The sequence below is a fragment of the Triticum dicoccoides genome, chromosome 5A (assembly GCF_002162155.2).
Source record: "Triticum dicoccoides isolate Atlit2015 ecotype Zavitan chromosome 5A, WEW_v2.0, whole genome shotgun sequence".
NCBI classification, from domain to species: domain Eukaryota; kingdom Viridiplantae; phylum Streptophyta; class Magnoliopsida; order Poales; family Poaceae; genus Triticum; species Triticum dicoccoides.
Genome location: NC_041388.1, coordinates 276,906,961 through 276,934,063, shown reverse-complemented (window position 1 = coordinate 276,934,063; position 27,103 = coordinate 276,906,961). Strand labels below are relative to the sequence as shown.

The 27,103-nt window shown below is 46.0% G+C and overlaps 2 protein-coding genes and 1 long non-coding RNA gene across 3 annotated transcripts; 2 read left to right on the top strand and 1 right to left on the bottom strand.

The window, feature by feature from the left end:
* Nucleotides 1–800: 800 nt before the first annotated feature.
* On the top strand, nt 801–4,175 carry LOC119301012 (circumsporozoite protein-like). Its single transcript, XM_037577916.1, has 3 exons — nt 801–1,679; nt 3,487–3,557; nt 3,664–4,175. The coding sequence occupies exons 1-3, from the start codon at nt 918–920 to the stop codon at nt 3,746–3,748; spliced, it is 918 nt and encodes a 305-aa protein (XP_037433813.1). The 5' UTR covers nt 801–917; the 3' UTR covers nt 3,749–4,175.
* A 546-nt stretch (nt 4,176–4,721) lies between these two features.
* LOC119301011 (asparagine synthetase [glutamine-hydrolyzing]-like) lies at nt 4,722–7,906 on the bottom strand. The gene is made up of 12 exons (XM_037577915.1): nt 7,688–7,906; nt 7,515–7,610; nt 7,036–7,177; nt 6,704–6,894; nt 6,462–6,623; nt 6,301–6,381; nt 5,998–6,219; nt 5,795–5,929; nt 5,599–5,679; nt 5,426–5,512; nt 5,202–5,309; nt 4,722–5,105 (listed from the first exon to the last, which is right to left on the bottom strand). The coding sequence occupies exons 1-12, from the start codon at nt 7,904–7,906 to the stop codon at nt 4,872–4,874; spliced, it is 1,758 nt and encodes a 585-aa protein (XP_037433812.1). The 3' UTR covers nt 4,722–4,871.
* Nucleotides 7,048–8,253, top strand: LOC119301013. The gene is made up of 2 exons (XR_005146842.1): nt 7,048–7,187; nt 7,506–8,253. It is a non-coding gene; the product is annotated as an uncharacterized LOC119301013 (long non-coding RNA).
* The last annotated feature ends 18,850 nt before the right edge of the window (nt 8,254–27,103 follow it).

The window sequence follows — 27,103 nt, the reverse complement described above, 5'->3', positions numbered from 1 at the left end:
TGCCAACATGAAACCCCTAGAAGTTGCGGTCATGCCCCGGGCTGCCCACGCCCCCATCTATAACTGTTGGAAGCACTGGTGGAGCTATATGTACTCGTGCATGGGCCATAATCCCCCAACCTTAGCAAAATGTCCGAAGAATTTTTTATTGAAGGTGCTTAGTTAGAAGAAGTATAGTCTTTGGCACCCTCAGAGATAGATATATTTGCCTTTTGCCCCTCCAGCATTTCCAGTCTAGCTCCGCCACTGGTTGGAAGCCACCCCAGTCGATCATGTTAAAATTTATGTTGATGGTGATCTAGCCCATGGTGGCGATGGAGGTGTAGCGGCGACAATATGCAGATGCGCCAACGGGATTTATCTTGGATCATCGACAATTGTCTACCCTGGCATGAAGTATCCGATATCACTGGGGGCTCTTGCATGCAGGAAGGCACTCACACTCACGAAGAATTTGATAATGACTAAGATGGTTATTGGAAGCAAAACATGGACAATGTCAAAGATGGTTCCAGTGTCTCTTACTTGCCCATCATTAAGGAGTTTATTCTTAGGTCTAGCTATTTTGATAGTTGTTCGGTTGGGTTCGAAGGTCGAGCTTCAAATTTTGAAGCTCTAGTTTTGTCGAATATGCCGCTTTGCTTGATTAGGGTCATCATTTGTGGCTTGGTAATCCCTATGACCCAACTTGTATTCCTATGGGTGTTTATATCGCGCAATAAAAGTGTTGGCAACCCCTAAAAAATATTGCATATACTCCTTTTTACCAATGCGCTCACTAACCATATCTTCCGTAAGCGAAAGCCAGTCCAGTATGAAACGGACATCCGCTCCTTAGTCCTGGTATATCTCAGAACCTTCTTCCTGCTTCCCCCACATCCCGGCGGCGGCCACGGCTGATCGGAGAAGGGGGAAGAATGCCGTGCTGCCACTGGGTGCTCTCCGTGGCCGAGAGCAGCAGCAACAACAAAACACCGTCATGGCTCCACCGCCTCCACACCAAGGGCGGCCTCTCCTTCCCCTCCCACCTCCAAATCGATGACCTCCTCTACGGCCGAATCCAGCCGCCCCCTCCCTCTCCTCCTCCGCCTGTCCCCCCTCCGCCGCCGCCGTCCGACCGCGACGCCGCCGCCACCAACCCCCAAGACCCGCCCCCTAACCCCAACTCCACCCCCAAGCCACCCCGCAACCCCGCCCCCCCAAACCCTAGCGATACCAACAACAACCATTCGCCGCCGCCGCCGTCGCCGCCGCCCTCGCCGCAGCCGCTCTCCGGCGTCATCTCCGAAATTTTCGCCGTCCCCTCGGCCCCGCGATCCAATCGCTCCCTCAAGCCCTTCCGCAAGCAGTACCGACCCCGCCCTCGCCCCAACGTCAAGTCCGCCAACAAGGACGACAAAGACAAGGCCAAGGCCAGGAAGCGCCGCCGGGCCGATAGGGATGCCGGTGCTGAGCACGGGGAGAGGCGCTCCAGGACGGAGGTCACCGTCATCGACACCAGCACCGACGGGTGGAAGGCCGCCAAGGTGCTCGTCCGCAGGGGCGCCAACTGGAAGATCAGCGACAGGAAGCACTCCGAGATCTCAGAAACTGAGGATCTCAGCAAGGGCAAGAGGAGGGCCGGCCTTGTTGCCAAGGTACTGAGAGATAAAAAGAAGGGGAAAGGCGCTGCCTTGCCGGTGAGTACTCTTCATGTTTTGTGTACTGTTTAATTTGCTTGTCCCTGCATTGGACAAGATCATATATTTATCTGTTCGGAGGGTTGGTGTCTACCATCCAGTAAGTCTGCATTCACACTAAATTGCAGGATGCTTCTAACGATTGCCAAACTATATACATGCTCAGATCATGGATTCTATTCATGTTCAAGTTTGCGCATGATAGGATCGTAATGTCGATATTGATGCTGATACTTGACAGAAATTGTGCCCTGTATAGTTAGAGATGGCAGATTCAGTTGTTACTACTCCCTCCGTTCCAAAATAGATGACTCAACTTTATACTAACTTTGTAGTAGATCTTATTAGGTGTTCTAAAGTTCTAATGCCGTTGTTTAAGGCTCCATACTCATTTGCTTGTGTCTCTATGTGCGACCTGTGCATGCTTAGCTGTATATATCTGAGCCTGCACACATATGTAGAGACATGCGGAATTCAGCAGTTCCTGGGATAATTTGATATATTGACGTGCTTCGGTAACTCCATATGTGTTTATAAATCATACAAGTCCGTTGGTTTGGTAGTTATCCTACTTCAAGGGCAGTGCTTGTGTCGTTAGACATTTTTGGGAAGTCACCCTGTGTATTTCGGTGGGCAAAGATAGAAGCCACATGGGTTAATGGATTATGACTGTAGTTACTAGTTGGGGTGGGTTGGATGTCGCGCGTATTTGGTGTTTCCGGCCCTGGATTGTGAAACATTTCTTTTGTTGAGTGTTTTCTCTTATGCTGGATTATGTTATCATGTCAAACAGAGTCTAGTGTAGTTTCTTCTGTTACGCCAAGCAGGAGATGCATATATTATGTGTTGGTTTCACGGCGAGAATGTTCCTTTAAAGAAGCACATCTGTTCACTTGCTTAATCTTAATTTTTGATAACTGTTCTTTGAAGTTGAATCAGATAGTTTACCTTTTTTCTTAGATTTTTGTATGTTGTGGCCGAGGAAAAAAAGAATGGCTTAATCTCTGACTCACTGTTGATAAAAGGGGATATCAGTCACAACTTTGGTCTCCCAATAAAAAAGCACTAAGATGTCAGGATGCAGGCGGACGCGGACGCGGCGTCCGCAACTCTAATCGCTTGATTAGCAGTGGCCTGGCCTGCGTCCTTCAGTTTTGACAGCCTGCTATGCCTGGGGGGCACATGCGGACATCCGCATAGTCAGACTAGCTGATAAGAACAGTACAGCTTGTATCTAGCACCTGCGGTTAGAGTTGTCGACTAGCTGAAGCTCAACCCAAGTAAACATACAGGCTCATGTAGACATACAGGCCCAAAGCGATAATATCATTTTTGTGTGCTAATGCTGGGCGCCGGCGGCTGTGGTGAACAGCAGCATGCCTGATGCTTCAATTCGCTACTGTGGCTGCTCGTGTCGTGTTTAGCGGCTTGTCCGCAAAGCCATTTAGGTGCTTTTGGCGGCGCGGACGAAACGGGCTCGCGGACGTCCGCTTCCGCCTGCATCCTGAGTAAAGATGTGCTGCATGGTTCTTTAGGAAAAGAAACAAATTTTAGTTTAGTTATTACTTTCGTTGTACTTAGCAGCTGTCATCAGATTTGCCATTTGGTATTGTGGCTGCCTCATGGGAAAACCAAAATCTGTTGAGCACGAGATAAGCTTTGTGGTTAATCTACGTGTTAAGATAGTACGATAGTGAATGAAAGTGTATTAGTAGCCCTATGATGTACTACTATTGTTACATTGAAAATGCAATGGATTGAGGATGCATTTTTTTCTAAGGCTTTGCTTGATGCATGTGTACTCCAGGGAAACATTCATCCTAGTAGTGGAATTCTGATTAAGGTACCGGATGATGCTGCCATTGAAGCACCAAAAAGGTAACCTGATCATTTCTCTGGTGTTCGGATGCTTTTTTGTTGTAAGCACAAACCATTGAGTTGCCTTTAGATGCTAAAGAAAATTTCTTTTACGTGAACAATGCAGACCAAGAAGCTGCGAACCAGTACCAATAGCCCAAAGTGCACCTATTCTTCAGTTACCAAGTTCAAGTACCTGTAGCCAGCCTTGAAGGTGGCTTTAAAACAGAAATGAAGGCATGAAGCCAGGAATCGCATAGCAACATATTTTCATTACTTTGGGATTAACAAATTTAGCAAACTCATTAAGTTTGTGTTATCCTCTTCATCTGTTGATGTCTTCATTGGTCCCTACTAGATATAATGATTCGCATCATTCATGGTATCTTAAGTTGGAACCTGCAATAATTTCATGTTCGAAGATGAACTTTTGCAACTTCGTCTACATACCGGTGCTAGCTAATGTGGCATTAGGTATGGGTTTGATCTATTTTAATGGATGGAGTAGATGATGTTTATACCGTTAGCTCAGTTATTGACTTATTGTACAAGTTCAGTTGCTACTATCGGCAAACTGTTGCCTGTAAGTTATAAAGAATTGACTGGGGGCAAAATGTTGTTACTTCTGGTGCGAGTTTATTTTGTCCAAGCCTCCCATCTTGATGGGATATCTTGCAATAGTGATGTTTACTTTTGGAGAAAGAAGATGTCATTTTTTTTCTATATAATCATTGACATACACATAAAGGCGCATTCAGAATGCATGAAATTCACCTGGAGAAGGTCAATTCTCCTCACAGAACCTGCGAAACCTTTCAGCATTCCAAATATGGCCTTAATTGCCATGCTGTATTAAAAGTAAGTTTTGTTGGAGAAGGATTAGACATGTTGGTTGTAAACAAGTGATCTAATATAAGAGGTCAAATGAATTTATTACTCACTGTTCAATTCAACATCTTTTTTTAGTGGTAGTTTTGTTCTAAATGTAGGTAGGCTACTCCTCTGTTCAGTTCATACCGCTTTGTATTCAGAAAAAGATCTTGTTTTATCATGCTAACTATGACCTCTTTGGACTATTGTAGCTAATATTGCAACTTTGTAATCCTTTCAAGTTGGTTAGATGTAGCCGTTTATGTCAAATAATAACCATCATGCAATAATGTTTTGATGGAAGTTGCCAGAAAAGGATTAGAAATCATCCGGTCTCCGATTTCATAAGAACAATAGATACATTAATGCACAATCTTCACTCAAACCTTAGGTCTGCACCACTCTAATGGCAAGAGCAGGTACATCTTATTTCTTATCAGAAACGGCAAGCAGGACAGGACACCATCAACTCTCAATTGCGACACCAGGCGCTGCAACCTCGATCATCCTCGGCTTCTTGCTGGTTCCTGTCAAGATGGTTGCTGGGAGATGCTCCTGTTCATAGGCCGAGAGATGGACTCCAAGTGCTGCTCTCCCTGAGGGATCCAGGTTCCCCGACCACTGAGCATCCCACTCTACCGCCTTTGCCGTGCTGCATGCAACGCTTGGCCCGCCTGGCACCATCAGGATCGCCGAGTTCTGGCACAAGAGCAACGGATATGCTTGCATCAACATAGTTATTCCTATGGAAAAGTGAGTTTTCTGTTTCATGTTCTTGCTGTTTTATTTGCTCACCTGGGGGAAGAACCTCTCAAATATCATCCTGTAACAGTAGGCCTCTTTTGTAGTCGGGGTGTTGTGCGGGTAGATGAACTTTGCATTTGACATCATCTTTACGGTCACCTGCATCAATAATTTTACATCTCGTGTAATTATACCATTTTACAAATAACTGAATTTCACTACAATTTTACGCATAACAGTGACGTGTTGAACATGAGAGGCAGCAATGTTTTTACATTTGATTCTGCGTGAGCCTTTAGGCCATCAATCCAGCTATAGCCAACACCATCACTGAACTGCTCTTTCTGCCTGTACAGAATGTGCTGCAATTGCCACACAATAGAAACTGTTAACTCCACTGCTCTATTAACATATTGATGTAGCAGAAACTTGAATTAAAAACTGTTACCTTTGGCAGGAATGGTTGCTCCTCGTCATCAAATGCTTTCCTCAGCACCCACTTCTCAATTCTTCCAAGATCAGGTCGGATCTGTAACATCAGATATAGTAATTGTCTAAAAGTAGAAACTAGGAAGACATTTTACAACAATATGTTATGCTCTTTCTCAAATTTCTAGATTCGTAAGGTTTGAGCTTGAGCATACCATCTTCCACTCAGGATCTATGCTCATTGCCTCATTGATAAACTCCTTGTCCAGGAATGGCACACGTGCTTCGAGTCCCCATGCAGATGTTGCCTTGTTGGCCCTCAAGCAATCGTACTGATGCAGAGCTTTGATCTACAGTGTAATCATTATGTCAGGGTGTCTGAATCTGCCATTTTTCTGAAAATTTCTTTCTTATTCACCTTTTGACATGTCTCACGGTGGAGCTCCTCTTTGTTGGGTGCCTTGTGGAAGTAGAGGTACCCTCCGAAAATCTCATCGGAACCCTCACCAGAGATGACCATCTTGACGCCAAGTGACTTGATCTTGCGTGACATCAGGAACATTGGCGTGCTTGCCCTGATTGTCGTCACATCATATGTTTCGGTGTGATAAATCACATCCTCAATTGCATCAATGCCGTCCTGCAATGCTTTGTGCTGTTAGTACAACAACTAGTCTGGTATGGTCAACAGATGAAGCATGCGGCTGCTCATGCTTGCTACCTGAACAGTGAAGGTGAACTCATGGTGCATGGTCCCCAGGTAATTGGCTACCTCCTTTGCGGCCTTCAGATCAGGTGACCCCTGCGTAATAATATTGTGGTGCAATTTGTTGGAAATCTGCTAAAGGTTACAGTCATTGTTGATCTTTTTCAGTTCCATACCTCAAGTCCGACACAAAAAGAATGAAGCTTAGTCCCCCAGCGCTTTGCAGCCTTTGTCCCTGCCAGGTGACGAACTGTAACGGCTGCAACCAATGATGAGTCTAGGCCACCAGAGAGTAGAACACCGAATGGAACGTCCGTCATAAGCCTCTTGATGACAGCCTGAAAGAAGACTACACAGTTAGACCATGGTGGATCTTAAAATTGTTATTTTTGAGTTTCAGGCAATGGTCTTGTCTGACCTTTTCAAAAGCCTTCCTGAGAGCAAGTGGAACATATGGCACTGAAGGAATGACCTCGGAGAACCAAGGTGGGTTGTACCATCTCTTGAAGCCTCCCTGCTTGCTGGAGTAGAGATGGCCAGGAGGAAAGATCTCAAAGTGCTCACAATCATCATTCAGGCCCTTCATCTCTGATGATATCCACACCGACCCTGGCAATTTGCAGAACATGAGCAGGTAATGTTAGACAGATTTTACTTGTTCTTGACTAGGTAGTATTACTATTGCGTGACAAGATTGTCTGAGGGCAGGCATCGTGTCACATTGTTGAATAAAATTTAACATTGACTTACCATCAATTCCCCAGCCAATATACAGGGGTGTGACGCCAATGGCATCACGGGCAGCAATGAAGCTGTTGTCGCGTGTGTCGAGCAAGACGAAGGAGAAGACACCATCCAGCATGTCGATGAAGTTCTCCCCGTGCTCCTCGTACTATACAATGGTAAAATTAAGTTATGCATCCACTTGTCAATCATGTATATTTCCAGTATTGTTAATTGTCTTCTTTTTCTCGTTTATCGGTGACATGGAGTCATTTCTCTGTTTACGGTGGTCCCTCGTGAAAGGACTACATATGTAGCAAATGTCATTCTGGTGTTATTCGTGTCTTTCCCACACCAGAGGTGGTTTTTTGACATGTGATAGATATGTTAGTGTCTCGCAACTTGGCGCACCATATATCTTATAAATGATATCATGACTAGTAATTGTTGTTGAGGAGGACGAAGAGGAGAGTTGACATTTGAATGTTGTCATGTAGGTGACTGACCAGGTGCGCGATGACCTCGCAGTCGCTGCCTGTCCTGAACGTGTGGGAGGAGAGCTGCGCCCGGAGCTGTTCATGGTTGTAGATCTCTCCATTCACCTGCAAGGAGTACTTGTTTTAGCAGAAAGAACCAAGCTACAATAGCGGCAGAGATATACACACAAAAGCAAACGTACAGTGACGACGATGGACTTGTCCTCGTTGTAGAGGGGCTGGTCGCCAGAGGCAGGGTCGATGATGGCGAGGCGCTGGTGGGAGAGGTAGCAGTCGCCGACCTGGTGCATGCCGCTCCAGTCGGGGCCGCGGTGCTTGAGCCTGCGCGAGAGCTCGAGCACGCGCACTCTCTTCCCCTGGGTGTCATCGGCGCAGCCCAGCACCGCCAGTATGCCGCACATTTTTGCTGGATCGACGGCAACAGTGTGTAGCTAGAAGATCTCTCTCTGTGCTTCTGAAAGAGGATGGGTGTGCCGGATGAGTTGCACAAGAGCATCTATTTATAGGCTGCCAAGAAGCTGAGCCGAGCTGAGAGTGAGGAGCGTAGAGTAGCGGGGCGCCGCGGTAGACCAGTAGCATGTTGCATGGTGTATCATCACATGTATGTATTCTATTCCATCTTTTCCTTTTCCTTTGGGCTGTTGCGATGACTCATCTGATCCTGACCGCCTTGCCATCTCCATGCATTATTGATTAGTTTATATATTGCTAAGTGTTCCTTGCTGGTTTTGCATCGTGCAACGCATTATTGTTTTTCTTCATCTTTCTTACTCTGCATTTTGTTATTATTCTGGTGGTATATACAAAATGAGGAAATTTCTTATGGGAGAACATTTTACTCCCTTCTTCCATCTATATAGGGCCTAATGCGTTTTTCGAGGCTAATTTTGACCAAACGTTCGAGTAATAATGTATGACATGCAACTTACACAAAGCATACCTTCAAATTCGTACGTCAAAGGAGCTTCCAATATTATAATTTTTATAGTATACATCTTATGTGCTATTAATCTTGTCAATAGTCAAAGTCTGTCTTGAAAAACACATTAGGCCCTATATAGATGGAAGGAGGAAGTACTTGTTATCTGTATGTAAGGGGTGCATCTCGTTGGGTGATCCGGATCTCCTTGAATGAATATGCTATGCTGCCCATGGCTTACGTAGTAGGGAGGACATGTTCGTCCTCCGCCCGGCATTATTGGTACGAGTGTCGACATGAGCGGTTCATGTGCGTGACTGTGGCTAGCAATAGCTGCTCTTGGCTCTATTGCTACGTGCCCAGTCCTTGCAAAAACTTGTATCCACTCTGCATTCTGGAGCTGCATGTGCCACCGCTACTCATTCAGGCTCTTTGCTAGGCATGAAACAAGCTTGCTTCTTGTTCATTTTGGTTTTGTGAACTGAAAAAGGAAAGCTAGAGAGAACGGAAAAGGCTTCGACATATATATCTACTAGGAAAATCCATATTTGTGTTTCGCTAGCTTATCAGTGGAAAAGGCTTCGAGTTGCACCTCCGAAAGGTTACCATCCTCTGTACGGAATTACTTGACGTTCAAATCGAACGATATCTATCAATTCCGGGCGGTGGGAGTATATGGTAATCATCAAGGAAAACAATATCTAATAAAAATGGAAAGATGACTAAGCACAAAATGACCCAAAAAATATTGCACTGAAAACCATACTTACCGTCTTTTTCTTCAATTGTACATCAACCGCATGAGCTTGGAAAATTCACCTGCAAATGTACTTGCCATACCAGGCTTTGAAGACTGCATTAGTCACTTGCCTCTGGAAACAAGATAAGCGTTGAAGGAACAACGGTTGGGACATTACCCGACGCAACACAGACTTGTGATCCTTCACCACCAATTGAGAGTGTTAGAGAAATCATACCATGCCCAAAAACAAATGAAAAAAAGAGGTCGAAGTTGCCGCACCAAGAGCTACTCAACTATTTTCCTTGATTGGCACAAAGTGCCAAGATCTAAAGAGTGGCAACAGATCTGGACAAGACATACCCTTGCAGTGACAACAGATCTGGCAAGACCTATCCTCGCAGGACCTTCGTCGGTGTCGAATTGGAGGTCTTAGAGGTATGGAGAGCCGGAGAGATGTCATTCCAATCCAACACGCCATCGCCGCCACCACCCTGCCGATGCTTCTAAGGAAAAAAACAAGGAGAATAAGGACCTATTAAAACTAAGAACAATGAAAGCGATTGGTCTTCACTCAGCTAGCCCTCAACAAGGTCGCCGGGTGAAAGAGAGAGGAGGGGTCCGAGACGAAGATCACCGGACGGGAGAGAGGATAGAGGCCAAGGGAGTGGCGTGAAGATCTTCGATGATGGCTAGGGTGGGGAAAGGGGGATGCTAAACCAAATCTTGTTCTCTTTGGTAAGCTATAATAACTAGAGTAATAAATACGATTATTCTTTCACTATCTGGTATGCAATCGCATTAACTTACTAAAATATGTTATGCACCCATTGTAGTGCAGAGCACAACTAATTGTTGGTAAATAAATCATTAGTTGTGGAGAATAGAGCGCTTTGGAGTTTTGTTCTAAGCTTCGGTAATTGGATCATCTTCCCCACGAATTTAGGTGAATGATACCTGGTGAACGTCAGATTTTTTTGGACCTCCCAACGAATGCCTTCAAAACTGTCTGTTTGAATGAACGACATTTTTTTTCATGTAAATCATGATAGTATTTCTACTCTTTGTTTTGCATAACATGACAAGTTTCGTCTTCGATCATGACAAATCCCACAAAGTTGTCATGGCATTTTTAGTTAGTTTGGCATGACAAATTTGACGTTCGTTGAGAAAAATACTCCCAAGATACATTTGTCAGATAATGCGGTCCAATAAAACTTGGGCCATCTCATGAGAGTTTTTGACGGCGGGCCGGAATGGATGGTCGAGCAAAAGAAGGAAGAGTGACAGGTCGCGTTAGACGTGAAAATGGATAAGACTGGTCCTTTTCCAAAACTTGAACATAAAATGACATCAATCTGAAAATATTTCACGAAGTCCCTTTTACATGACGTCCGGGTCTAGAGCGCCATGCTAGATAGCATGACGCCTCGGGTTAGGACGCCATGCTATTTGGCATGGCACCCTCGGCCAGAGCGTCATGCTAGGTGTCGCTATCATGGCGCCCTAGCCCGGAGCGTCATGCTCTCTACCATGATGCCCAAGCCCCATGCGTCATATAAAAAAGGGCTATTTTATGAAATATTTTAGATTGGGTTCATTTTTATGTTGAGGTTTTAGAGAAAAGTTAGCTTTTTTTCACGTCGTTAGACTTGGCTCGTTGGGTGGACGAAAAAGAAAAGGCAGAGACGAACTCACCGATCCAAGTTGAGCTAATCAAATCGATGGATCGGTCGCCCATCACGACGATGAACGAAGAATTAATAAACAAAGGCAATAATAGCAAGACAAGAGGGGAGGACGTCGCCGTCGTTACAGACAGATACACATCAGCAAGTCTAATCTCATCTGGTGCGCGCGCGTTCCCGTTTCCTCGCGTCTCCCATCCACTTGCGCCCACGTGCTGACACGTACATACTTTACGTGTGGTGTGCCTCCATAGGGCAGGGAGACACGGATGGCTGGATGGATGGGGTTATGGATAAGGATAGGCAGACCCCTCACACGCACCCGCAGACGATGCATGCATGTGCGATTGTTCTCTTTTTTTCCCCCGCTTTGGCGAGGAGTATGCGCAGTTGTGATGCACGGGTCGATTTTTCCCGCAGAAAAGGAGGAAATTTGTGCACGGGGTCGACGTGGAGCAATTGTACATGCGCGCGCCGGGGGAACCGGATCGGATCGGATCGATGGATGGGATATGTATATGCTAGCTGCACATGCGCATTGCCACGCCGTACTCCCTGCCTTAGGTTTTTCTTTTTTTTGAGTGGGCCGTCTTAGCTTGAAGTGGTTCGGTTCTTGCACTCCGTTTCATATTAGTTGCCGCTGATTTAGGGTAAACTTTGTATTACTAATTGATATCCATACATTTTATCGCATGGTAAATCAAGAAGTCGGTTATAATTGATATCTCTCGTTGTATAACTACACAATCATTACATACTGTGTGTATACGATTATTGCACCAATATCATCTTTTTATGGACAGGCAAGGTATATGGCTACCCTTATTGTTGTCCTGGTCAGAGTGAGGTGTCATGTCGTTATCATGCCTTGTCGGTCACTGGATGCATCTATGCACATATACATGTATGAATGTTGGAAACAGTCTTGTATTATTATGTATGCATGTTGGAAACACTCTTGTATTATTATCTATTGACGTATAAATGTATTGTCTAGTCTATTTCATCACATCGGGCTTTTGATTGCATTGACTAAAGCATGCACTTCTACATGGTATCGAAACCAAGAGGTCTATGAACTACATACAGAGCAAAATAAGTGAATCTACACTTTAGAATACGTCTATATACATTAGTCCATTTCAAATTTCTAAAAAGACTTATATTTAGGAACGAAAGAAGTAGCTAAGTGATGTCATTACAAGGTATTGCTTATTTTTATCCAGGCACTCTCGACTTTTCACCACATGCGTGCATGAGCTATTGGCTATTGCGTTGAATTTGTTTCAAAAGTTACCAATTCTTCAAAAACTTGCGTAAGTCAAAGAGGCTGATCTGAGTGGAAAGTTTCCACGGTATGGGCTTTCTTTGATGGAAAACACTTCAGTCCTGCCGGCTGATTCGCTCGGAGGATTGGCCTTGCGCGCTGCCGTTCGATCAAATGTGATCGTAAGATGTCGCAAGCTGGTCCCACCGCTTACGGAAACATCACGGCACGCTCTCAAAATTTTGATGTGGCGTTGCAAGCTTCCTCTATGTTGCATGAAAGTTTTTCTGTAACATCCATCATTGTTGCACGACTTTCTTCCGTAACATCACATAAATTGTGCAACATTACCACTATCGTAAAGTTTTCTGCAACAATACCTTGGTTGCAAAAAAATTCTGCAACAAGATTTGCTGCGAAGATTTCCGCAATAAGACCTTTGTTGCAAGATTTCTACAAGAGAAACCCTGTTGCCAAGGTGGAAGACGCCACTCTGCCTTACAATGGGGTGAAATCCGACGGCTCGCGAGGCAGCGGTTCTTTTAAAAAGATCCGTTGGCCGACGCGTAGCACACCCCTTCTTTGATACAAAGACATTTCAGTGAATTTCTTCAGGATTCCAATCTCTATTTTTTAGAGCCATGTTTGATTGGTAGGATTATAATCATTAGAATATTTACCCGTGAGTTATTTAATTTGCATCCAGTTTCAAATGAAATTTTCTATTTAGCCTAACTTTTTAAAAATATACCTTTGTTTATATGGCAACTGTGAGATAGTGTGCAACAACTCTCCAAGAAAATTCACCTTTTTTTCCTTATTGCGGAAGCAAATAGTTTCTGGGCGTCTAGAGAAAATGACATATAACATAAGTAATTTCCAAATCCTGTTCGGTCCATTCATGCATTTTGAGAATCCTCCCCATAAAAAAGACCCTGCATAGTATATACCAAAAAAAGGAACGAATGATGGCCTAAAATTGAACTGATGAGATGATATTCACTGAACCTGGACATTTATGCTCTGACTGATTAACACCCCTGCATGCATTCTCAGGCTCCATTCAATCGATCAGCGGGGCTGCCGGGTGCCTGGTGTCCGGCCGATCGGGTGGATATACGCAGGCATCTTGACTACATGCTTTAAAGGGGACATGCCTATATGTACCTAGACGTGATTTTGTGTGTTTTACTTGCAAACACTTGCAAGGGGCGCGTGGTGCTGTCAACGACGGTGTACCCGATCGATGATGGATTGATGAAGCTCCAATCATATAGGTTCGTTGAATCTAGACTCGACTTACTCCCTCCGTTTGTTTTTCAGGAGCACACAAGATTGAAAATTCGTAGGGGCACGTAGGTGTGGGGAAGCACCTACCCATATGTATAGAGCCGTTGATCTGTGTTGTGATTCAAATAGTTATTTCGGTGAAAATTGGCTAAAAGTTGGATGCAAATTCAAAACCCTCTCAATACAAGACAATATCTCACCCTGTTTATAAATATAAGATGGTTTATACATTTTGTTATAAACTACATACAGACTGAAAAAAGTAAACACATACACCAAAACATGTCTATATACATCCGATTCAGAAATAAGTTAGAACATCTTATATTTGTGAAAGGAGGGAGCCCAGGCAACATCTTATATTTTTTTATGTGGCCAGGAGCCCAGGCTCTCCAGAAGGGGCGCCCCAAACTTGTTGTTGTCGATCCCTGGAATTGAATTTTGTAGGCAGAGCCAGTAGAAAAGAAGTCGTTGGCTTGTTGCTTCCACTAAATCAAATCAAGCCTTTGGTTATCCAGTAGGATTTCCCTCCCTCAAAGCCAACGCCTCAGTGTAGGAACTCATGCAGTATATCATTGGTGTTTCTGTGCGCGAGGTCGTTGATCCAAGTGTCACCGTTCGGTGCAGCCTTGGCAGAATGATTTTCTCTTAGTGAGTGCTTGTAGAGCATAGGGAATGCCATTTTCAGAGTTTCAGAACCTATCTAAGAACTGTTTCGGAAACTTGCCCTCTCTCCATTGTCAATTGTTACTGATGTGACGGTTTTAAAAAGGGCATAGTCTCCCTCATCGCACGACATCATAGATCCTACCCACGACTTGTTGGGTTTTGCCATGCATACAATATCCAGCATAGGCGAATGGCGTGGCATGGCTGAAGCCTGCAGATCATGAATGCCAAGGCCGACACTGTCCATTGGAGAGCAAACAGTCCAATTGACTTTACACTTGAGCTCTTCCTCTTCTACCCATAGGAACTTTCTATGTCTCTTGTCAACTTCTTTGAAGAATTTCTTTGGCACCTTCATAACAGTCAGTGCGAACATGGCAACGCGCCCCGAACACATCGCACTAGAACTCTTTTGCTAGCAATTGTCATTAGCTTGCCTTTCCATCCTACGAGCCTTGCTTTGATGCGATCAATAATGAAGTAGAGATGAACGAGACACAGCCTATCGACCACGATCGGGTGTCCCAGATATTTCGAAGGGAACCTAGAAATCTGACCACCAAAACTCTGCAGCACTTCCTGAAGATCGATGCCATCATACCTGATACGTGTTGCAGTTGATTTCAAGGATGAAAGTTTTAATGAGCAGCCACAAATAAAGCTTGATATTTATCCCACATGATGACATGTTGCCTCATTTCAATTTTTCTTTCTTTTTCTTTTTTCTAAACTTGCCGGCCCGTGTAAAAAATGTTTTTTTTTTTGCTATAGAAGGGTTGCCCACCCCTCTTTTTCTCACACTCAAACCCCCTCTCATTTTCCATACTCAAACATGGATGCTACCAATGCACATGTTAGTCCCAAAAGCTCGTGCCAAGACTACTACGATGAAGAAATAGTTTCTTTTTTGTTTTTTGTTTTTCATTTTCACTTTCTTTTTCTATTGCTTTTTCATGAACATCTTTCAAATTTGTGAACATTATTTTTTAAATAATGAATATTTTTGGAAAGTCGAGAACATTTTTTTAAAAACTGTGAACATTTTTTCGAATTCATGAAATTTTGTACAAATTTGTGATTTTTCTGAAGATTTTAAACTCATAAACTTTTTTGGAATGGGCAAACATTTTTTGAAATTTGGGAACATGTTTTGAAAACTCCGAACATCTTTTTTTGGAATGCATGAACATTTTTCGAATTCATGAGCATTTTTTGAATTAGCAAACATTTTTTGAACAAATGATTTTTTTTAATTTGGGAACAATTTTTGAAATTCAAGAACAGTTTTTCGTTTTCCTGAAATTTTCATAAACATTATTTGAATTCTATAATTTTATTTGAAATTGATGAACTTCTTTTGAGTATGCGAACATTTTTTTAAATCTGCAAACATTTGATGATTTCTTGATTTTTTTTGTCACAATTATCATTTTTCTCTAATTTTGGAACTTATTTTAAATACTAATTATTTAAAGTAGAAAGAAAACAAAAAAAGAAAAGGAAAAAGAAAAGGAAAAAAACAGGGCACCAGCACATGGGCCGCCCCAAAAGGGCGCACTATGGAGCGGGGGGTACGCGGTGCGTCTTCTCCTAGCGCACTGCGCATGGTATAGGCAAACCCTATTTTGGCACTGCAGGTGCCCGATCTAGTTAATTTGGCAATCGCCCCATTCCAGTTTATTTTTTCTCTACTAAACCGAAAAAAGGGTGAGTGCACGATGATTCAAACACAAAACCTCTTTTTTTTTACATGAGAACAGCAGTAACCACTAAGGCACTCACCACTTGGTGACTTGTAACTTCTTTCTTTCCTGTTATTCTTCCTCAGTTTGCATTCTTATTCGCTTCTTCCTTTTCCCTTTTTTGATTCCTTTTTATCATCAAATTTGATGATTTTTTTTTCATTTTTCGATGAACTTTTTTGAAAATTGATGATTTTTTTTCAAATTAGATGATTTTTTCTCAAAATCGGAGCTTTTAAATAAATGGTGAACTTTTTTCAAAATCGTTGTTTTTTTAACTTTTTGAAGTTTTTTCAAAATCCATGAACATTTTGAATTCATGAGTTTTTTATTTTTTTTGGATTTCCCCCCAAAAGTCAACCATTGATTGGTCAACAGTGAGCGAGCACCCGCGTTGGGCCGGTCCAAGTCGCAGCTGCGTGAGCTCCACTCCCGCGACTGGGCGCGTGAAGCGTCGTATAGGAGGACCCCACGATATAGGAGGTCCCCCCAATTCCTAAGGACGGAAGCACCCGATATTTTTCCGGTGCGCATCTTCCTAGTGTAGGCTCAGTTTCGAGAAAATTACGTTTGGTCCTCCAAATCTCTAGCGATCTGATCCCCGCAACTTGAGAAACGCTTCAATACAGTCTCTATACACAAGAATATATTACATTCTACGGTACATCTATGGTCCCTTGGACGGTCGGTCACTCTGGAGCCGGCACGTACCCTAGCGCGGGCTAGGCTATTTTTTCAGTCATACCCTTGCCGTTTTTGGAAAATAACCTGCTCTCGGGGTACGTGGCGGCTCGAGAGCGATCGACCATCCAGGGACAGTAGAGGTAATGTAGAACGTAATTGTATTCTCATATACAGAGACCGTATTAGAGAATTTCTCAAGTTGCGGGACTAAATCATTATGCGTTAGAGACTTTGAGTACAAAACGTTTAATTTTCTGCTCAATTTCACATCCAAACAGATATTTTTGAACAAGCAGTGACAACTCAGGCTCCAGCTTCCATCATCCATTGCGCCGATGCAAAACGCTACGCCTCACTGCCACCGCCACCGTCGCTGTTGCCGAAGGTAACCAATTTCTGAGCAGGGCACATAAACCCAATCGGCCCTCTTAGGTTTTGTTGTTTGTTGTTTTTGAAGGAAAACCCCCCTCGCCCTTTGGTTTGGTCGTCGTCGGCGAAGGCAACAAACTCCTGCACACCCACCCCACTCCCTCAATCGGCCCTCTTAGGTTTTGTTGTTGTTTTCCAAGAAAAATTGCCTTGCCCCTTGCCCCCAATCAGACATCTTAGGTCTTATTTACCTATCGCTAACACGGTTCTGGTTCCTTCTAGCTCTAGATATCCCGAGAATCAAGTTCAAAAACCACCAAGCCAGCCGCACCGGTGGTCATTCCGACCCCGGTGACCACTTCCCGCCGGTGATCGCTCCGATCCCGTCGGCCACTTCACAGTATGGCCCTTTTCGATCTCAACTTCTCCCTTGGGAAAGCTTTCGAAGAGTACATCAAGAAGTAGTGCAAGGCAGTCGTCAATGCCCAAGATGTGCCTAGATCTCCAAAGTTCTTCCTCATGGTGGAATTCAAGCGTTCGTTAATCAAGCTAAATCCAGAATCGGTGGGCCTCATCATTCAAGCTTGTTTTGGCGGCCCTGCCAAGCTTTTTAAGGTATCTCATCTGCGCAATTGGTCATACAAGTTCTGCGTTTCTGCTCCGGAAGTGGGTTTCGAAATTGTTAGAGGTGGCAACTTGTCGTCAGATCTTTTTTCCATGAATTTTCTCCTATGGGGAGAGGGGGATGATGAGCTTAAGGATCTATACCGACGTTATCATGATGCGGCTAGCAAAAATTGGACAATTGTGTCCAACGCCAAATCTCGTCGATCATATGCTCAAGCTGTTCATCAGCCTCAATTCTTTTCTTCGCAAACTTCGCAGAATTCCCTTGATCGAGCCATGCAGCAGTCAAGAGGCCCATTTAATTCAGTTTTAACTTCGCCCAATAATACTGCGTTGGGTGGGGCGGGATCTGCGCGTTTTAAATCTTTGGACCCTGCGGCCCATAGCGCTTCCGGCCTTTTTTGTGTTCGCTGCCTCATGTAGGGCCACTTGAGGCCCAAATGCCAGAACAAAATCCGTTGTAAGGCCTGCAACAGATGGGGGCATATTGCAGTCAACTGTAGATTCCGGGCCGAGATTGTCGTTCTGCATTCCTCATCTGACATGGCAAATCCCCCCAGTTTGGTAAATAATCGGGAATCTAGTAACAATGGTCGGAGGGACCCGCTTGTCAGTGGTTCTATCGTTCCGTCTTCCCGTAATTTTGGCCCTGCAGAAAATTTATTGCCCTCTGCTCGGGACTCTGCCAATGCTAATTTCCCACCTCTTTCTCGCTGCCCTCTCTAGTCTCATCAATCAAATCCTCCTAGCTTAGTTTCTTCATTGCTTCATCCCTCCAACCCTGCTCCGGCGAGGTCGTCAACCATGGCAAACTTTCCCTTCGACCCTACACCATTCCTTCTCCCTGACACTCAAACTATCGAGGTGGAAGGGAGGCCAGCGCGCGCTCGGGTCATCCATGGAGATATGCAGCTGTCCAATGAAAATCTCACCATCGCCACTCTGGTGCCAATGCCCCAAGGTGAAGTCGCCTTTGTCAATGTCCGAGAGGTTCTCAATGATTTCTTGGTCTCGCAAAGGGTTGTGTTCTCCTCTATTTCCAAATGCCCTTTTGGTCAAGCTTTTGTCAGATGCAACAGTAAAGTAGACAGAGATTCCTTAGTCAATAGGAGCCCGCATCCTTTTGATGATATTCACATCGTTTTCAAGAAGCATGATCAAGGCATGAACTGGAGGAAGTTCAATCTGGCCAGAGACTGTTGGTTGTTGTTAGTTGGTTTCTCAGCAGATCTTCGTTGCATGTCTGAACTCAACAACGCTGTCTCTAGTTTTGGAAAGTTGCTTTCTTGGGATCAAGTGAAAACCACGGATGCAGCTGTTGCAGTGAAAGTTAGAATCGATGCTCTTTCTGATGTTCCAGTCAGTTTGGCAGTTACTGGGGACAGGCACTTCGAAGGAGAATCATGGACTTCCTAGTCATCATTTTTTAGGAGGAGTTGTTGGGAGCCCCCCCCCTGATGAAGACCCCGTTCCTATGGATGGCAACCCGCACCCAAGACCACCAGAGCAGCATCATCATCCCAATCAGCACAATATTTTCTTTGGGACCATTCCGCAACATGAAAATAATGAACAACCTGACAATGTTCAGCATGGTCAAAATGAAGAGGCAGAAAATGCAGATGATCTTGGCTGGGACCATTGGGCAATGCCCCCGATCAATGATAATATGCTGATCCAGGATCATCACGTTGTTGCGCCACAAGCTATTGAGATGGATCACAGTGGCCTCACGCTCTCTCTTGGTATTGACTCCAACAGTGTCGATACTGCAAATTCAGTTCAGGGTGCTGCTAACCTTCAGTTGTTTGGAAATTTGATTGCTCCACATGACCCGCCAGTGTTGCTACCTGAGATGCAGCTTCCAGATCTTAACTTGCCCCTCGAGGAAGGTCTGCAGCAGCCTAAGCCCCCATGCTCTGCAATTTGTTGACCTGCCAGCTGTAGTTGAGCAGCAAGAGCTACCATATGTTGCAGTTTTTGTGCAACAAGATTTCATGCCTGATACTGCAACTATTGATCAACTGCCTCTGGATCAACCGCCCCAAGAGTTGCCACAAGTGCAGAACCCAGTTGTTCAATTGCCTGATAACACCATGCCTGAAGATCAAGTGTTGAGGGCTCCATTGGTTACTCAAGATGCATCATTCTTCAGTAAGAGGCTGTTGGTGCTGCTGCTGAGCTTCAGGGAGTAGCTCTGGATATTCCTCAGGGAGCTGATATTCCTGCTGCAGTCAGCCATGCTGAAAATAACAAAGCTTCAGACCTGCCTAGTCCAGATTCAGGTAGCTCTAACCCTCCTCCTGGATTTCCTCTTCCTATCTATAAAGACACTATTCATGTTGGAGCTTGTCAATTATTGCCTGATGCTGCAGACCCAGTTATGCAGAAGATGTTTCTGTCTCAAGCTCATGAGGATCTACATAGGGCCTGCACTAGTACAGAGGAAGTAGAGCTCTGGAAGAAGCACTTTGCTCCAGTTGGGCAGCCCAGAGAGGTGATTCAGGTACCTAATGACTGGGCAAATTTTATTGCACTTGCTCTGCTTTCATCAGACAAATTTGAGTGGGCCAAACAGTTCCTTTCTTCTCAATTATGGAAGTTTATTTCTAAACAATCTGATAGCTCAAATTTAAAACCTTTTGTGGTGCCTGAAAAATGTGATTCTGTCCTGCAGCCCTCTTGCCAGACTCAGAATGACAAGGAGGTGCATCTTCCAAGTGTTGCTGCCACTCCACCTTCCAAGGCTTCATCAGAAATACAGAGGGAAATACAGAGAGGCTTTCAGAGGATGGATTACAGATAATCTAACTTAATTTCTCATGGACTTTCCTAGAGCTGGTATTGGTTAGATGGTGGGACGTTGTATTTTATTTTCTTTGTTGTACATAATTTTGCTTATTTTTGAATGAAATTTACCGTAGAACGATTGTTCTGCGGTTTTTGGTTCAAAAAAAAGTTCAAAAAATAAAAAGATATCCCGAGAATCCTCCCTCGGCCAAGTAAAAAAAAGTTGATTTCGGTGCTGCTCAGTGCATGTGAGGCCTGAATCAGCAGGATCTGCACCCGATTTGGGAAAATCAACAAATCAAATCGAAGGATGAATTCGGGATAGTTTTGATAAATACTCCTAGATCTTACAGTTGGATACCCCTAATTACATGTAAGTAGCTACTAGGTCTAAGCTAAGTTGGAAATGGAGTTGGTGGACGAATATTGCCATCTGAGCACGCGCACATTTAGCCTGATTTTTTGGAAGTTAAAAACAGAATTTTTACGGCTTGAAAAATTCAAAAAAATTGTGTACGTGCATGTATAGAAGTACAGTATAACGGGCCAAAATTTCACCAATATTTGCATGTGAGAGATAAAAGAAAGACAAAATACATGCAAATTTTGGGCCGGAATTTTGTCTTTTTATGCAGTGTATAATATAATGTATTATTGAACGGACTTTCAAGTACTTAGACCACATGCATGCATATTCATTACAAAAATCATTTTTTTCAAATCTTTTCAGCTCCATTTTTGGATTCAAAAAAATGTGTTCCAATGCACCCATGCACTGGAAGCCCGTTTTAGTTGATGGATCCCTTTACAGCTAAGGGTGTTTGGCTTATAACACGGGCCGCCCGAGAATTACAGCATGAGTTTGGTTTAACCAAGGTGAATGTTTAAAGTAACGGTGCTCAGGGAGAAATGTCGGTGAAGTACCCACGAGGTGATCCAAGCCGTCCATCTTCACTTAAGTCGCGAGCTTCGATCTGGTTCATTATTTGTTTACCGAAAAAGGCTTTCGCCCCGCTTTATATATAAAGCAATGATCAACCACAACCCAAGTACAAACGCAACCCACGACAACACATACACGCCCAAGGCGGGATACATAGGCGCTGAGCGCAACAACGACACCCTTCATACTACAAGAGCAATCGGGGTCCTTCACCGTGAACATGCCACCGCGAAGAGATGAAGCCGCATATGACGAACCGTGTGCTCCAAGGCGGTGCCTTCATGAAGGTTACGACGCTAGCGCGCCGCCACCCCCGACCCAAGAATCGGAGTTTCCCCTATAGCAACACGATGACCGATGAGAGCCACGACGACGCCTTCAAGAAGGGAACATGCTACGCCGCCGCCGGTCCGTTCGAAGATAGAACAGGTTTTCACCCCGGCCAACACTCACCGCCACCGAACGCCACACCCCAGCCACCATGCCGCCCACACGGCCATGGTCACCGGGCAGCACCAAGCCACGGGCTCTGCCATGAGCGCCGCGCTACCACCACCAGGGCCGCCGCCCCGGCATCCAAGACCTTGACACCATCTCACCCGAGCCCCGTCGCTACCCCAACCAAAGAGACGGGTGGAAAGGCCTCGCCTTTCACACTCCTGGGCAGCCCCCACCGCCGAAACCCGAAAGCCCGGCCAAAATTGGCCTCCGGTGACCCGTCCTGTTGCATCGGATGCAAGACGAGCTCAATTCTGCAGCCAGGCGCGAGACGAGCTTGGTCCTGTTGTCGGGCGCGAGACGAGCGCGGTCCTGCTGCCGCGCACGAGACAAGCTCGGTCCTGCTGCCAGGCGCGAGACGAGGTCGATCCCGCAACACCGGGCGCGAGACGAGCACTGGACCGCAGCTGGGAGAAGGCCAGCCCTTCAACGAGGGTAGTGTCCGGACGACGAGAAGAGGGGTCAAAGCCGAAACAGGCCGCTCATCGATGAACGGACGCCGGAGATGTCCAACCGCCACCGTGAGCCAACCCGAACCACCACTATGAGCCACCACCACGCCGTGGCAGCCCAAATCCACGCCGGGATCCCGAGGGAAGCCCCGAACTGCCCTGCAGCAGAGGGGCGCGCCACTGAGGCCGCTGCCCGCCCCCGTGCTGCCACACTCCACACCCCAAGCCTCTGCCGCCGCCAGCCAACAGCAGCAGGAGGCCCCTCAGCCTCGCCGGAGCACCACCCAGCCAAGGCAGTGTGCCCTCCAGTCCAAGCTGCCGCAGCCGGAGCCGGATGACAAGGGGATCTGGGCCGTCGGTGACACCACCCACAGCAGAGCCACCCCGCCAACTCCACCTCGCACGCTGCCCAACCACCGCGCAGCCGCCGCTGCTCCACCGGCAAGCCGCGCCGCCTGCGCGAACGACGCGTCCCTGCCAAGCCGTCGCGCCCGCGCCGCGAGCAACAGGGGAGGGAGGCTAGAGGACCCCGCCGCCGCCGACGCCGACCGGGCTTCGCCTGGCGGCGGTGAGGGGGAGAGGAGGTGAGGAAGAGGAGCGGTCCGACAGCGGCTAGGGTTCGCCCTGCCGCCCGCGGGAATGCCTCGGGCGAGAGCTCTTCATTCTTTGTTTGAATCTCTTCCCTTCCTTTTCTGTGTCATTCTCTTCAGTACAATGGGTAAAAGGCGTGGACGAATCCCAACCCCTAGAAAAATCCCTTCAATTAAATTGTATGGTTTTCATATGTCCTTTAGGTGTTTCTTCAGTTGGCTCACATGAAATACTGGATGAGTGTCAGATCCTACTTATAGTTGTAACTTGTAAGAAAGAGAGCCAATTCGTTCAATCACTTTGTAAGGATCATACAATTTAGATATCAGTTTTAATGATCCTCTGAGACCAAAAGCATTTTGTCAATACGGATGTATTTTCAAGTAGACCATATCTCCAATCTCAAAACTTCTTTCTGTCCTTTTAATGTCAGTGAAGTATTTAATACTACTTGGGCATGCTCCAAGTCAGCTTTGAGCTGTTGCATCATCTTTTATCTCTCAGAAATTGTCATTGTAGCTTCAGTTGACAATGGACTTGTAAGAGAGAATTCACAAATTTGTGGTGGTTTGTAAGCATACAGTGCTTCAAAGGGAGTGACCTTTAAGGATGAATCATAAGAAGTGTTGTATCATAGCTTTGCAAGTGGGAGCCACTTCATCCATTGTTTAGGATTTTGAAATACCATCCAATTGCTTATCTCTCCCATATGTGTCCTGAAAGCAGTTTTAGAAATGTCATCAGATCTAAGATCCAGTTTAGTAAATATACACTTTTCGTGTGATTTATCTAACAGATCTTCAAAACTGGCATTCGAAACTTGTTCTTAGTAGTAATGGAATTAAGTTCCCTGTAATCCACACAAAGTCTTGGGTCGTGTCTTGGGTGTTGCGCGGCTGGTGATGCAGTCTTTGAAGCTTTGTGCTCTGCCCTCTCGCCTTGAGGTTTGGCACGAAGGGTCTTGTGCAGGTCTGCATTATTGCGGCTATTGAGATCGATCGACTATCTACCGCCATTGCTCTAGGTTCGTGAGATTTGGTTGATGTGAGAGATATGTGCCTCTTTTGATTTGCAAAATATAAGGCTTTTGTTCTATGAATATGTGTAAAACTTAAAGTTTTTTCATGATCTATAATTTTCGTGTTTATTTTCAATTTTACATGAATTTTATTTTTGCAAAAATACATAAATTACAATGGTCAAATGCTCTTTGTATAGGTCTGTATACAGCACAATTGCTACAGGAAAAAAACGTTTAACAGACACCCACCCGACTGGGCTTAGAAAAACAAGGTCCAATAGCCACCAGCCCGAATGGGCCAGTCCTACACCAAAAAAAGAAGAAAGTATAGTTTTTCCCCTTAAATCCACATTGATGGATCCATAACCCCTGAACTCCAATACCATATAATTTACCCCCTTAAATTGTCAAAACCGGATAAATCAAGCCCCGCAGTGGTTTTGGGTCACATTGAAACCGGTTTTGAGTGCTGACCAGAGTTAACACAACTAAGTCAGAGGATTTTTTTAAAAAAATTACCGTGCGGCAGCCGTGGCAAATCGCCGAGCGAGGTGCCGACGGCGACTATGAGAGGACAACCTCACTGAAGAAAGCCTCAGGAGTCAAGGAGGCTAGAAGAGGCATCGGGCTTTCGCCGGAGGTGGAGATCGAGCGATGGCGGCGGCCAGCGGAGAAGACAAAGACCATGCCGTCGATTTGTGGCGGCTTAGCACGATTCCTTCTAGAGGGACGAAGAGGGAGACGAGGCAGATCTACAGGACATGTCAGCTGGGCTCGGGGTGGTCTCTTGCCACGAGGACAACAAACGGCAATGTCGGCGACCTTCTCTGGAGCACGAACGAGAGAGAGAGAGAGAGAGAGAGAGAGAGAGAGAGAGAGAGTTGCGAGAAGGAGTGGATAGTGCATTATCAGACAAGGCTGCTGGCGCAAGGGATAAGGCTGAGGCGGTCCAAGCCGACAACAATGTTCAACACGGCAGACGGTGGCGATTCCTTCCGGCCAGAACGCTTGGGCCAACTCTACCGCGCGACCCTATCCTGTCCGCCCCCGTCCGTTTGGGGTAAAAGGGACAAACGAGACGGCCCAGCGCGCGGGCGCAAACGGACAAATGTCCGGATTCCGTCCGCTTTCGACCCATCCTCGGCCCAAACTTGCGCTCGGTTTGGAGTGAAACAGACGCGCACGAACGGCCTCGACGCACGCCCTTGTCCCCCCGTGGCCCGCCTGTCGGGGACACTAGCAGTCCCTCCGCTCCCAACGCTTCACCCTCTCTCCCCGCCCCGCCCCGCCGCCGGCGCCGCCGCTATTCTCCGGTCGCCTCCTCACCGCGCAGCCCCCCCACCGTCCGTACCAAACCACGTCTCGACATGGCCGCCACCACGCCCGCGCTTCCACCGTAGTTTTGGTCGTCGATCGGAGGAGGTTTGGCCCTCGCCGTCCTTGCCGGTGGCAGAGGGGACACGACTGCCAGCGACGTACCACGGCGGCCGAGGCAGATTCCCATGAGAGCTCCAGAGCGGCCTGTAGCCGGTCGGCAACCACCCTGCTGCGTCGAGGTGATCATCGCGGCCTCTTCGCCACCACGAGCGCAAGGTGTTCGACCTTTTGCCAACAAAGGTATGGACAGTGGAGACGAGTTTTTCTACCATCACTTCCTTTGTTCATCGGACGATTCATCGTCGGATGATGACGATCTTGTGGTGGCTGCACTGGTCGTTCATGACCATATTCAACGGCAGCTTCCTCGGTAGAGGGGGTCAGTCCCTGGCCGTGCTCCCAACCTGAACCGCAACAGGGAGAGAGGCCACGCCCTGCTCTATGCAGATTACTTTGCCAACACCCCGCTCTTCAGGCCGGATAAATTTCGTCGCCGTTTTCGTATGGCCAGGCATGTGTTCAATCGTATCCGAGAGGGAGTGGTTGCTCATGACCCATACTTCAAGTGCAAGACGGATGCTCTTGGCAAGCTTGGATTCTCCTCCTACCAGAAATGCACCGCGGCCATCCGCATGCTTACATATGGAATTCCAGGCGATCTGGTGGATGAGTATGTGCGTATGAGTGAGACAACATGTCTGATGTCGATGTACAAGTCGAGGTCTTTGGCCTAGAGTACTTGAGGCAGCCAACTGCCGTTGATACAGAGAGATTGTTGGCAACCAACGCAGCTAGAGGCTTTCCAGGTATGCTTGGCAGCATAGATTGTATGCACTGGAAGTGGAAGAACTGTCCATTTGCTTGGCAGGGCCAGTACAAGGGGCATGTTAACGGGTGCACTGTCATATTAGAATCGGTGGCATCACAAGATCTTTGGATATGGCATTCTTTCTTCGGCATGGCAGGTTCTCACAATGATATCAACGTGCTGCAGCGTTCTCCAGTCTTCGCGAGGCTTGCAGAAGGCCACTCCCCACCTGTCAACTTTGAGATCAACGGCCACCATTACAACAAGGGATACTATCTAGCAGATGGTATATATCCTCAGTGGTCAACTTTTGTGAAGACAATCTCGAAACCCCAAGGTGAGAAGAGAAAGAGATTTGCCCAAATGCAAGAGAGTGTCAGAAAGGATGTGGAATGTGCTTTTGGTGTGCTTCAATCCCGGTGGGGTATCGTTCGAAACCCTGCACTGTCATGGGATGAAAGGAAGCTTTGGGAGGTGATGACTGCTTGTGTGATCATGCACAACATGATCGTCGAGGACGAGCGTGATGAGAGTATCTTCGACCAAGGATTTGATAATCAAGGTGAAAATATTGAGCCCCTGCACCAAGACCCGGCCACATTTGAACAGTTTGCCCAATTCCACCGTGAGATGCGTGATTGGCACACTCATATGAATCTTCAAAATGACTTGGTTGAGCACGTGTGGGATCACGTTGGCAACCAATAGATGTATTTGTCCATTTTATGTTCAGTCAAGACAATTTCGATTTGGTTGTAAAACTATTTTATTAAAGACAATTTGAATTGGGTTGTAAAACTATTTTAATTTTCAGACAAATATTTGGGTTCGAAACTAGTTTTAATGCAAATTTGGGCAATTCTTGGCCCTGACGGACAACATGGGGCAAAAGGATGCGGCCGCGCGCTGGGCGCACGGCCAGCGCATCCCAGGACAGGCCCGGACACGACCCCAAACCCCTACCCAAAGGGACAAAAACAGGACAAAACGGACGTCCGTTTGGGGTCGCGCGGTGGAGTTGGCCTTATACACGCGCGTGCACAGGAGCTAGCAGAAGCACCTGATCGATTTTCATTGCAAGTTTGCTCGTGCACCTAGCAAACGAAGTTGTCCAGATACACACA

Excerpts from the sequence above, each read along its gene's own strand:
- LOC119301012 (XM_037577916.1), top strand. The coding sequence starts at position 918 with ATGCCGTGCTGCCACTGGGTGCTCTCCGTGGCCGAGAGCAGCAGCAAC. Across the intron at positions 1,680-3,486 it reads GGAAAGGCGCTGCCTTGCCG|GGAAACATTCATCCTAGTAG; the intron begins GTGAGTACTCTT and ends TGTGTACTCCAG. Across the intron at positions 3,558-3,663 it reads GCCATTGAAGCACCAAAAAG|ACCAAGAAGCTGCGAACCAG; the intron begins GTAACCTGATCA and ends TGAACAATGCAG.
- LOC119301011 (XM_037577915.1), bottom strand. The coding sequence starts at position 7,906 with ATGTGCGGCATACTGGCGGTGCTGGGCTGCGCCGATGACACCCAGGGG. Across the intron at positions 6,220-6,300 it reads AGTTCACCTTCACTGTTCAG|GACGGCATTGATGCAATTGA; the intron begins GTAGCAAGCATG and ends AAAGCATTGCAG. Across the intron at positions 5,930-5,997 it reads ACCGTGAGACATGTCAAAAG|ATCAAAGCTCTGCATCAGTA; the intron begins GTGAATAAGAAA and ends ATTACACTGTAG.